Source organism: Tachypleus tridentatus, chromosome 7 (genome assembly GCF_004210375.1).
Source record: "Tachypleus tridentatus isolate NWPU-2018 chromosome 7, ASM421037v1, whole genome shotgun sequence".
In the NCBI taxonomy this organism is placed as follows: domain Eukaryota; kingdom Metazoa; phylum Arthropoda; class Merostomata; order Xiphosura; family Limulidae; genus Tachypleus; species Tachypleus tridentatus.
Window position 1 is genome coordinate 77003285 of NC_134831.1, and position 12257 is coordinate 77015541.

At 32.6% G+C, this 12257-nt stretch overlaps 1 protein-coding gene across 6 annotated transcripts in view; it reads right to left on the reverse strand.

Moving 5' to 3' along the window:
* Nucleotides 1-9823: 9823 nt before the first annotated feature.
* The window catches only part of LOC143256022 (motile sperm domain-containing protein 2-like), a 61055-nt gene continuing 58621 nt past the window's right edge, over nucleotides 9824-12257 (reverse strand). For all 6 annotated transcript variants that reach the window (XM_076512588.1, XM_076512589.1, XM_076512586.1 and 3 more), the window contains one exon: nucleotides 9824-11972. In XM_076512588.1, coding sequence (XP_076368703.1) covers nucleotides 11796-11972 — 177 coding nt within the window. In that variant the 3' untranslated portion in view covers nucleotides 9824-11795. The remainder of the gene's footprint in view (nucleotides 11973-12257) is intronic.

Consider the following 12257-nt stretch of genomic DNA (forward strand, 5'->3'; position numbering starts at 1 on the left):
CTACATTTAATATTGTTCGATACTTCCTGGTACCCCCCAGATTTTATACCTCCAGTCCGAAGTATCTCTATCAAACAGGTTCTCTATCAAACATATCTGCCTCATAACAACAGTACAACACAGTCTCGTGTACTTGTAATTGATCAAACAATTGTCAATTCTCTATAAATTAGTATCTAATCCACCACTTTGTGACAGTTGCATTTCACCGTTTTGCGTGACAAGCAGTGCCAAAACTGGATTTCAGTTGTTCTGAAATTTTATGATGAAGGATCTGTAGTATCCATCAACAAATAGAGTTGGTACCACTTGTGTTTTTCATTCGAACTGCTGATCTAATAGTTTTGATTGTTCTATATTTCCAGGATATTTACATTCAATAAACATCTCATTGCTAGTTGGCAAGATGAGCCATCAGCACCTCCATAATAACTTACAACATTTATATACTTAAAACATCACTACCCCACACACAATAATATTTTCAAGCTCATCTATTATTTAGTGGTGTAAGGGCCTCTCGAAATATATTTATATTATGCAGTTAGTGTTTGACAAGTGTTACAACTGCATTCATTCTTTTTGTATCATGCAGTACAGTATTAGGAAGCTACCAACGTATTGTTGCATATGCAACTACACGCTGACTGCAGTCCTATATTAGCATGTGTCGCTCTGGTTTCAGTGTTATTTGTGTCAGCATCCATAATAAATGAACAGTTTGTTTGTCCAAAATGTGTATCAACTTTAATAATTGCAGATTAAGGTGTAACTACTTAAGTTGGTTATAAATCAGTAACAATACAAAAAAATCAAACAAATCTTGTTTTGTGTCTGATTAGGGTAATCCTTGAAAACTGTTGTCTTTGTATTATCAATGGAAATTGTATCCCTGCCTACAACAGGACTGAGTAACTACATTTCCCTATACAGACTTTCTTAGTTTCAGTTTTAAATTTGCATCCTTGATCCGTTAAAGTAACCATTCTTATGTTCTTGGTAGTGGCATGAATACACAACAAGACATTAAAATGTCATCTGCATAGTTAAGGCTTCTTGAAAGTGACAAGCACATATCACAGGCCAAATGAAAATATGCAGAATTCGAGCTGTCCCTCCTGAGAGGCCCGGCATGGCCAAGCGTGTTAAGGCGTGCGACTCGTGATCTGAGGGTCGCGGTTTTGCATCCCCGTCGCACCAATTATACTCGCCCTTTCAGCCGTGGGGGCGTTATATAATGTGACGGTCAATCCCACTATTCGTTGGTAAAAGAGTAGCCCAAGAGTCGGCGGTGGGTGGTGATGACTAGCTGCCTTCCCTCTAGTCTTACACTGCTAAATTAGGGACGGCTAGCGCAGATAGCCCTCGAGTAGCTTTGCGCGAAATTCAAAACAAACCAAATCAAACCCTCCTGAAAATAATTTAGTTTACTTTCGTTGACCACTTCAAATTTTTAGTGGCTGGAAACTACATCTATAACAGAAATTCCCAAACTTTTTAGACCTGTGGGACTTCACATCAGAAAGAATAAAAGATTTCGGAGCCTCAATAAAACAAAATACACCAATAATAGAAACAGTCGGTCAGATAAAGTTTACTTCAAGCTTTTAGAACATAAATCTATTAAAAATATCAATATTTAAAGAAAAAATTTCTGCTTGCAAAATTTATATCAGTAAAAGTACTGTGTACTTATTTATTTATTAGTAGCTCGGATGGATTGCTTTTGTTCTCAGAGTAGTTCAATATTTGGAATTATGGTTGTTATCTGTAAGCGCAAATCATCTTCAGTGTTTCTAAATTCGGTCTTTGTAGCTGTATACAGTAAAAATGTTTGCTCACAAAGATATGTTGTTGAAAAACGCATCAAAATTTTGAAAGCTTTGTTACTTATTTCAGGGTATTCCATGGCCATTTGAATCCAAAACTGTGTAATTTCTTCGTGCTGAAATTTTGATTTTAGGGTATAATCAGTTGAAATTTCTATAAGCTGTTTTTTCTCTTTCAAAGTCAAATCGTTGGTATTTGCAGAGTCAAGAAAGGGATTTTATATCCACAGTAATTTTTCTAAATGAGGAGGGAAGTACTCTCCAATAGTTCTAAACAAATCAGATATGTGCTGCAAGACTGAAACTTTTACATCTTAACTTAATGAAATTTAATTCATGAGTAAAAAAACCACTGATATTTTTGAAGCAACCAAGTTCTTCAATAAGTATACATTCACCCCAGAGTTTTAGCTTACATTGAAGCGCTTGCATTTTACTCTGAGCTTTGAAGTACGTTACCCTTGTACCCTGCATTGCAGCATTCACTTCATTTAGTTATCAAATACGTCCGAAAAGTAAGTCACTTTCTGAATCCAGCATTTGTCCCTTAATTTGAATTCAAGTTCAAAATGACATTCATATAAAAAGAAACCTATCTCCTCAAACAGTTCGTAAAACCGAGCAAGCACTTTTCCCTGAGAAAGCCATCAGACTTCAGTATGAAGCAACAAATTTTTATGCAAACTTTCTACATCCTCAGAGAGTAAACTGAAGATCCTTGCATTGAGTGATCTTGATTTTATAAAATAAACTATTTTTATGACATTACCTAATACCTCTTTTAAGCCTTCTGGCATTCGTTTCATTGAAAGTGTATGACGATGAAGACAGCAGTGGATGCTCTCGATGTCCGGGTTTTCTTTTTTATGCTTGTCACTGCGCCTGAAAAGTTTCCAGTCATAGGTGCAGCCTCATCAGTGCAAATATTTGAGCAAGGCTACCCTTTGATCTCATGTTTTTCCATAAATAAATCGATCATTTTAAATACTTCTTCGCCTGTTGTTTGAGTAGGCAAAGGTTTGCAAATAAGCATGTCTTCTTCAAAACTAGCTTCGTGAATATCGCGAACAAACACAAGCAACATCGCACAATCTGCGACATCTGTTGATGCATCCATCTGAAGCGAAAAAGTTGGACTCGCCTTTACTCGCTTTATTAACTCCGTTAAGCAATGTGCTGACATATCCTTGATTCTTCGAGAAACCGAGTTGTCAGAAAAGGGCACAGAGTTAATGTTTTTAAGAAATTTCTCATCAATCGTGCACTCTACCAAATATTTTGCGCATGGTTTTTATTAAACCTTCTGCAATTGTATGAGCTTCACCTGCTTTTGTAATACGGTAACTAACACGATATGAAGCAATAAGAGCACCTTTGTTGTCCCGAAGGACAAAAGAACGAAATATAGCTTTCCTTGCATTTAATTGCAAACACTTTCTTTTGAAGTACTCGGTAGTTGGATTTTTTAATTGGTAGTGTTTGGTTTTTTGATGCCGTTTTAACTTTGCTGGATGCAAAACTACTTGAGTTTTATCATCATATAATGGCATGCTGACCTAAGATCAGTGTCGCCATAACGAAGTCAGAAATAAAGATTTGTGGAAAAAAGGCTAAGCCGCTAGAATAAAATATTTTCTACAATAAAAGGGAGCCCTTTTATTTTTACAATTTTGTTTTATTTTTTAACAGAAATGTTTAACCCAAATAACAAAATATTAAGCCAAATCTCACGTGCGTCTAAATCTCGAACGAAATGAAATAAAAACATGACGTAATGTGGGCGTATGACGTTATAGAGCTCACTGGTACCAAGCTTGTCTGATTAAACTATAACGAATCTAACCTTATCTAACAATTACCAAATATAATTGTCATAAATATGATTATACTTCATATAAGTATATTTTGAAATTGAAACAACTGATACTGCATCTAATTGCATTACAATGTTTCAAACTTGGACAAATTGGATTTAAAGATCACTATCCTCTTGTGTTTTTTTGGGGGGTAGGAGTCAATATTTAACCTCTCGTAGGCAACCATTTGTCACCAGTCTGCGACATAATCTTGTATGCTTAAAATTCTTACGGTTTAGCTATTAATCACTAGCCCAGTAAAATTTAACTTTATGAGTAGGGTGAAGAGAAGGTCCCTTCTGAACGTCCTCGATTGCTTTGCATTTCTTTCTGAGGCGTAAAGTGTTGAATCGAAATACCTGCCATGAATTTTGATTTTGACCCAGTGTTGACCGATGTTTCGTACGAAACGTACTAGGCTATCTTACATCTCCTGTGAAGTGTGCAATCTTGAGATGGTGCCATACATACTAGCAACCAGTGGTGCCCCTGTCAAAGTTATTTGAGATTGTATTAACACTTTCACCGCAAGAACTTCCCCTGGCATTAGGCAGAATAAAATATTAAAAAGCCAAATACGCGATAAACGTGTTACATTAAAGGTACATTTTACTTTTTTGTATAGCGTATTCTGATTCAATTTTATAAGTTTAGGTTGTTGTTGGTTGGAATTAAGCACAAAACTACACAATGGGCTATCTATGCTCTGCCCACCACGGGTATCGAAACCAGGTTTTTAGCGTTGTAAGTCTGCAGACACCGCTGAGCCACTGGGGGGCATAAAACAAGAGGGAAGGCTACTGGTCATCACCACCCACTGCCAACTCTTGAGCTACTCTTTTACCGACGAATAGTGGGATTGACCGTAACATTATAATGCCCCCACAGCTAAGAGGGCGAGCATGTTTAGTGCGACCCGGATTCGAACCCGCGACCCTCGGATTACAAGTCGAACGCCTTAACACGCTTGGCCATGCCAGGCCGTAGTTTTAGGGAAAAAAGTATTAACATTCTAAAATTTCTTCGTGGAGCTCCAGATAACTAGTGGACCCCAAGGGCTCCTTGGAGCATAGTTTGAAAAACCATGATCTAACATACTGAACCATCAGTCTTATTACATTACATACAGACACTTGTCTTCAGCAAAGAAACTAATTTAATATATGTTAACACATTTACCCACTTAAGGTCCATAAAAGGCACTGATATTCCTTTTTCTTGACAATAATTATTGGCATAACCAGTTTCATCACCCCAGGATAAAGTGACAACACACTAAAATATATTCATAGCATACCCTGGCCATGGAACACCACATAAATATTTAGATATTATAACCTCTGTTTCAACATACCACATGCAGTACACTGTTCCCAGGTTATTACTGGATGGTCAGCTCACAGAATTACATTTCATCCATTGTACGTACGTAAGTGGCTGACCCTTTTTTCGGAAGGTCCATCCCTAAGTTCTCTTTCTTTGGTTACAGTGTAAGGATACAGTCAACAACATACCTTTCCATTTACAGCTAGTTTGTCAAAACAAAATTTGTGTTAAATGGTCAACGTGGTGTGTTCAATTACAGTGCCTGCTATATAGTGAGATAAATAAGGCCTTTGCTATTTCAGGTTTGCTATCAAACCAACTTTATGTCCTTGTATCATTCCCAACACATACACCATGTGATACCAAGTTCACGTTTATCCAAAGAAGTGATCATACCTCAGGGTTCAAGCTGGTTGCTACATATATTTTGAGCTGTGTGTAGCTTGACCTAACTCACACTTCACTAAATTAAAGTAGATGGAGATGCAGCAGTCATTGAATTTGTGTTGGCATCAGCAATAATGTAATTAGCACCTGTCTATCCTGTTGGTAAAGAACAAATGATCTGGAAAGCCACTGCTAACACTCTATGTGCACTGCTGGGTCAAAGTGCACAAGTCACAACCTTTTACATATACATTCAGAAAGTAATTAAACAACTTTATTATTAACGTATGCCAGTACGCTTAGTATCAAAATGCATCAACTAATTCAAGTTTTTATATTTCTTAATTTCAGAAGGAAATATGTAAATCAATTCTCATTTTTCATTTCTTGGAGACATTTGATGCATCTGTGTTCAGAATTTCCCAGATTTTCTTTCTACCCTCACATGATTTTCTAAATGTTTAAATAATAAGAAAAACATACTACAGACACTTGCATGCAAGAACATAACACATCCTTCCCATCTCATCCTTTCTTTCCAAAAATGCCAGTAATTCTCTCTAACATTTTTATTGGATTATTTATTAGCAACAGAAAGAGTAGCTTTTTATTTACAAGATTTCCAATACAGTTGTTTTGGCACCCATAAGTACTTAGCCTCAGTTTCATTGTTTGCAATAGTTTCTTCTGCTCCAAGAATCTAACAATTTTTTATAGTTTAATTCAAAAGCCAGATAAGTTACATTAGTTTTTGGACATTCTATTCTAGGGTTTAATATGTTTTTGGTTCTAAAATGTATATTTAAAAGAAATGTTTATGATTTGTTTAGAACAAATGCACTATAAATAAAGTAGTTCTAAGGAAGAACACTCGTAAGTACAAATCATTGTACTAAATTAACTTATTCCTATCAAGATTTTTCTTAGATTCATTTAAATTTACTGCCTCTACAATATCTGCTGGCAATCAATCCCAAAGGTCAACCCAACCACCCCACTAGAAAAATACAACTGTCTTAGCTGAAAGGGGCTCCTCCCTTGTCAAAATGTATATTTGTGTTCCCTAGTCCTATTATTCTTACTGTTAAATATGAAAAAAAAATGATGTATCAACACTGTCAATTCTCTGTATAATCTGAATCACCTCAATCAGATCCCACTAACTCTTCTATTCTCAAGAGAAAACAATTTAAGAGATTTCAGCCTCTCATCACTTGACAACCCTTCCATCTCAGGCATCATACTAATAACCATTCTCTGGACTCTTTTCAATAATTCAGTGACTTTCCCAAACCAAGACGCCCAAGACTGAACACAATATTCTAAACATAGCCTTATCAGTGGCCTATACAATGAAATTATAACTTCTTTAGACTTGTATTCAATATTTCTGTAGATACAACCTGAAACCCAATTTGCCTTACCACTAGTGACAGCAACTGCTTCGATGGCTTTATAGACTGATCAACTATTACACCAACACCCCTTTATAAGTCCAAAATTTCTTGTTGCATATTTTTAACATACTTTGATAAGGTCTAAAAGGCAGTATAAAGTAATAATAATATTAAAAGTAAGCAGATGTAGAAAGACTAAAAAGCTGAAGCTGTTAGGACAAATAATGTTTGGTGTGGTGGAAAATAAATCAGACAGACCAAATATAAAACAATCAGACCACTAAGAAAAGGTCAGATCCTGAATATATTGTATTCTCTCATTTAATGCATATGCAATAACCTATAACCCAAACAGTTTTGAAAACACTTGAGTTATAGGGTATTATATCATTTTACTAAATCAATTTCTTGAATTTGTATATTTTTATATATTATGAGTGTATTCTTCTGTGATGCAGCAAGGATTTTAATGATTGTTTCTTACCACTATTGCATTTAATTATTAATTTACTTAATTTATCCATAATTTCATAGTGATTTAATAATTTTCAAATAAAATTTTCATGTTTTATTTTCCAACAAGAAGTGGTTACAGTTGTTGCTGACTTACTTTTGGCCAATAACAACAAAGTGAATTAACTAGCACTCTGACACTGCAATGTGGAAGACTAAAAACACATAATATAAATATAATTTATTTTCAGTTGCAACTCTCATATTGACTCTATCATCTCTCTTGACTGATTTGATACCCAAATAGAGTTTTGGACTCAGGAAGTAAAACACTTTCAATTGATGTATTTGATCATGCCTTAGGTCTCTTAGTTTATTTACTTTAACCATGCCTAAAATAATTTCAATTTGAAGGTAGGATGACAGAGATCCAGATGAGTAATTAAAGGAAAAGAATAAAAAGGTCTTACTGTTAAATTTACTCTAATCGTACCTAAAAGAATTAAGTGCTACAACTATTGATGATTCTCCCTTGTTTTCAGTGTTAGTTCACAACTGTATCATTAAATAACTTTTGAGTATTCTACAATAAAAAATAACTATCAATCTGTATCACTGTCAATAAATTGGAATAAGATGAAACTAGAAACGTTTTGAAGTTAACTTATTAATTTTACTAAGAACCTATCATATGACTGATACAAAGCTATAAAAAAGTTCCTACTTTAATATATTTCTTTCTTTACTGCTTCAAGAATTCTTTTATTCAAGTGTATACATTAAATACTGATAATATACTTAAGGGCCTTATCTGATATAGAAAATATTCAGAAACACTTTTGTTTTTATCTTGAAAGTTATGTAATAATTTAATAAATGCTTCTTACATATAGCTAAAATAACAACACCAGCAAATATCTACTTTGTTTTATACCTAGTATACAAGCATATCTATATATAATAATTGAAGGATAACAACAATAATGATAACCAACTGTGACCAGGTAACTTTTTAAACATTTTAAATATTCATCTTATAACCATGGTTAGGTTTTTCACAATAGGAAGATTTAAAACAACTTAATTGGTTTTCTTTAAATAATAGTTTTGAACATTTCCCTTGTTAATATGATGTAAAAATGTATCAATAAAAAGAAATATGGGGTACTTTTTCAAAGCAAATAGAAATTAAAGTTGTGTTTTCAGATTTGACGGTGTGCAAAAATAACATTGAAACTAAAATATGTAATAACATTATTTATTAATAAAATTACATCTTACAAAATAAGTTGGTTATAAGCAACCCTTAAAATATGTTGTAAAATTTCAAAATATGTTTGAATATACATAAAAATAAACATGCCACTCAACTTGTGTACAAATCCCAAAATTGTATATAAAGTTAATTGTTAACATGAGACCAGAAACAAAATTAACAAACATCACAGCCAGTAGAAGTACATCTAGAAAAAAGTCCTAAATACACCATAACTTTTTGTATAAAAATATATAACTATAATTTTAACAATATTTATTTGTAAAGAAATAAGTCTTCATCTTGTAACTAATACTACTTAAGAAATATGAATCCTCTAACCAGAATTAGTTTAATAATCAAAATAAAAATGAAACAAACTGACCAGGTCTGATTTTATGTATAGTGTCTTAAGTTAATGGACATAGAAATAGTCTAAAACTTGTCTACTGTGGTTTTTTCTATGGCTTTCTTAACCCTTGTATTACTGACTTACATTAATACTCTTCACTACCATCCATATATTGTATCATATGGGTGACTTTTGTTTTTGCCAGGCAAACAAGGTTTTAATAACTTTCCACTACTAGTAGTACTACAATAGTTTTATGGGTTTTTTAACCCTCATAGTATTGACTTATGTTTATACTTTTCACTGCTAATTGGGTCCATATATTGTATCATATGAGTGACTTGCATTTTTGCCAGGGACAAGACAGTGTTTTGATAATGTTCCATCACTAGTATTACTAGTGCTTTTTTCTTATTATTATTCAACTTTAATTAGGGGTAATAATAATATAGGTCCCTGGAACGATTACAATTATACCTCAAAATGACATAAGATTTGGTGGGAATATTTTTAGTTGAATGGGCCAATTAAAAATCCTGTTTCTATAATAAGAATACTTATACTACTATTATAAGGAAATATGAAGTAATTTTTCAAAAGATTACAAAGCTTTAATTAGGGGTAACAATAATATAGGTCCCTGGAACGATTACAATTATACCTCAAAATGTCATGATAAGATTTGGTGGGAATATGGGTTTCTGACTTACTATCAGTTTACAAACAAGGGAAGCTAAATACTATAAGTAAATTACGAAGCATTTAAGCAGTGATTTCACTAAAAGTTCATACTCAGTTTTTTTCTTTGTTTGGCAAATTGCAAATCATCTGAACATTATCATTTATGGAGATAGTATTTTAAACAGGTAAAATCATTACTTTTTTAAATCAAATGGTATTGCAACTATCAATGTTTTATAACATTTGACAACAATTCAGGTAAGTATTGTCAAAGTAACTTACATATTCACACAACACTGTGTTAATATCTGTCTTTTCAAGTGGTTATAATATACCAGTATTTTCTTTATTTTACAGTTAACTGTACATTTTCTCACCTGAACATCACAGAATCTTAATGGGTAAAAAATAAAGAATCTTGTAAGGTGTGTGTGTTTATATATACGTATACACATACATAAATGTCTATATTTACAATAAAATCCTTCAAAGAAAGTGAGGTGAAAGGTGATTCACAATGGAATTTACCACTGTGATTCAGATTAAAACTAGTATAAAAACCCAATATAAAAACATGCTTTTCAAGCATACTCAAAATTTCCACAACTAACCAATTAAGTGATTTGTGAATCTAAAGTAACAACTTGGAACACCATTAGGTTTAAATAATCTTTAAAATATTATGGTCTTTCAATACTTACTAAATGTCTTCAGTTAAAACAAAACAAAACAAAAAATCACAAGGAATTGGAATTTTCACCCTGAACATCATATTATATGCCCATGGGGTATATATTATAGGAGACTTTTATGGTTCAGACAGATGTCCCTAATACTACTCAAAGGAAAGGTGGTCAAACCATCAATATCTCTTATTACAAGGACCTTCTTTGGTTCTTTGAACAAAATCATAGGATTCACTAACAAATTAATGTGCTTTCATAATGTACAGCTTGTTATGTTAAAATGCCATAAAACCATTCAGTTCATTCAATTCTCATACATAATTAGAAGGTATATTCCACTCTAAATATTTTAATAATTACAAACACAGTAATAAAGGTAATAACAAAACACAGCATAATTGAGAACTACTTCTTAAAACAATCTACTTAGGTCTCAGACTGTTCATTAGATGCAGGTGTGTGAATATAATCCATAACCACAACAAAACCATTATTTTCTTCTATAGACATAACATCATAAATCATGTGGAATGATTATTTCTGGAAAATGAAAAGAAAAAAAACAAAAAAAACACCTATCTAGTGGATGACTTCAGTTTAATCAAAAGTTTTACATTCAACTCTTTAGTGTTAGCCCTGTGTCACTGCAGGGTCCTGGACAATATACAAAATTTAAGGCCCCTCATTATACTGAGCAATCAAAAATGGGATGGAAGTCATACAACATAACGAGATATATTTCTCAATGAGTCAACCATGTGGATTTCGAATTTTGCAGCTTCATCTTTCACAGTCCCTTATACAAAATATTTATGAATGTCCCCCTTAGCAAGGGATCCTAAGCAGCTGTCTTAATGTCTTTTGAAACTCTGAGAAAACTTATCTTATTGAAATGAGAATATGAATTTGGAAGCTTGTTTGATATTGAAATTCAACTGTCCTCCTAGTGATATTTAGATTCTAATTTTCATGTGTTTATATACACATATCCAACAAGGTGTGAACAATGCACAATTCAGTAAGTTACTGGTGAGGATTCTCAGTTACTCAACAGTACACAGATTCAATTCCTAAAGATAACAACATTTTATAGATGTTAATGAAATTCCTTTCTGAAAACTACACAACCAACTTTTTTCACATTTTCCAATTATTTATTAACACTAAACTAAAAGGTTAAAAACTGACAAAAATTATAACATATTTAAGAACACATATACTCCACTATTTTAAAAACTTTGTAGTGTATTAAATTATATACATAAAAATCATGAACACATAAATCAAAACTTTTGTTTAACATACTTTCTCATTACATTAATATATTTTCTTTTAAACAATGGATAACACCTGTTTTCAATCAGAAATCTAATACTATGACCATTCTTTAATCAAGAACAACCTCGTTAAGAACTAGTGACAGCATGATAGAACACTAAACAGACATTTCTAATGTCACATGAAACACAGTATAAGATGAAATTGTTATTTTCTATAAAGCATATTTTATCCAATATTTATTGAAATACTGCTCTCAAAATATTTAATGTTATTTAAAATTGTTACTTTTACCCTAATAATTTATCTCAAATGTACTAGATGACAGAATAGGTTGGTCATAACTGTCCCTGGAATAAAACTGTTGGCTCACTATAACAATAAACTGAAGAAAAACAAGCAGTAATAACAATATTATCATCATCTTCTGACATTTCTGAAGGATGCCATTCTGGTTTTGCAGCTGCAGTATCTGAAACAATGAAAACTTGCATCTCATTACAATGACTTTAATTTTACTTTTTCTATTCATGAGTTAATAACAACAATAATAGATGCTCTGTAGGCCTGTTATGTTTCTTCATATTGTATTTTCATTTTTTATTAAAGTGGAAACTGAATAATAGTTACCTTGTGTTTCCGTAATATTTGTTATCACGTTTAATTGTATCTTATGATGATAGCTGAGTAGCTCACAAACTAATAATAATAGTTTCCTTGTGCTTACTAAATATTGTGCTTCAGTTATAGAAGCTAT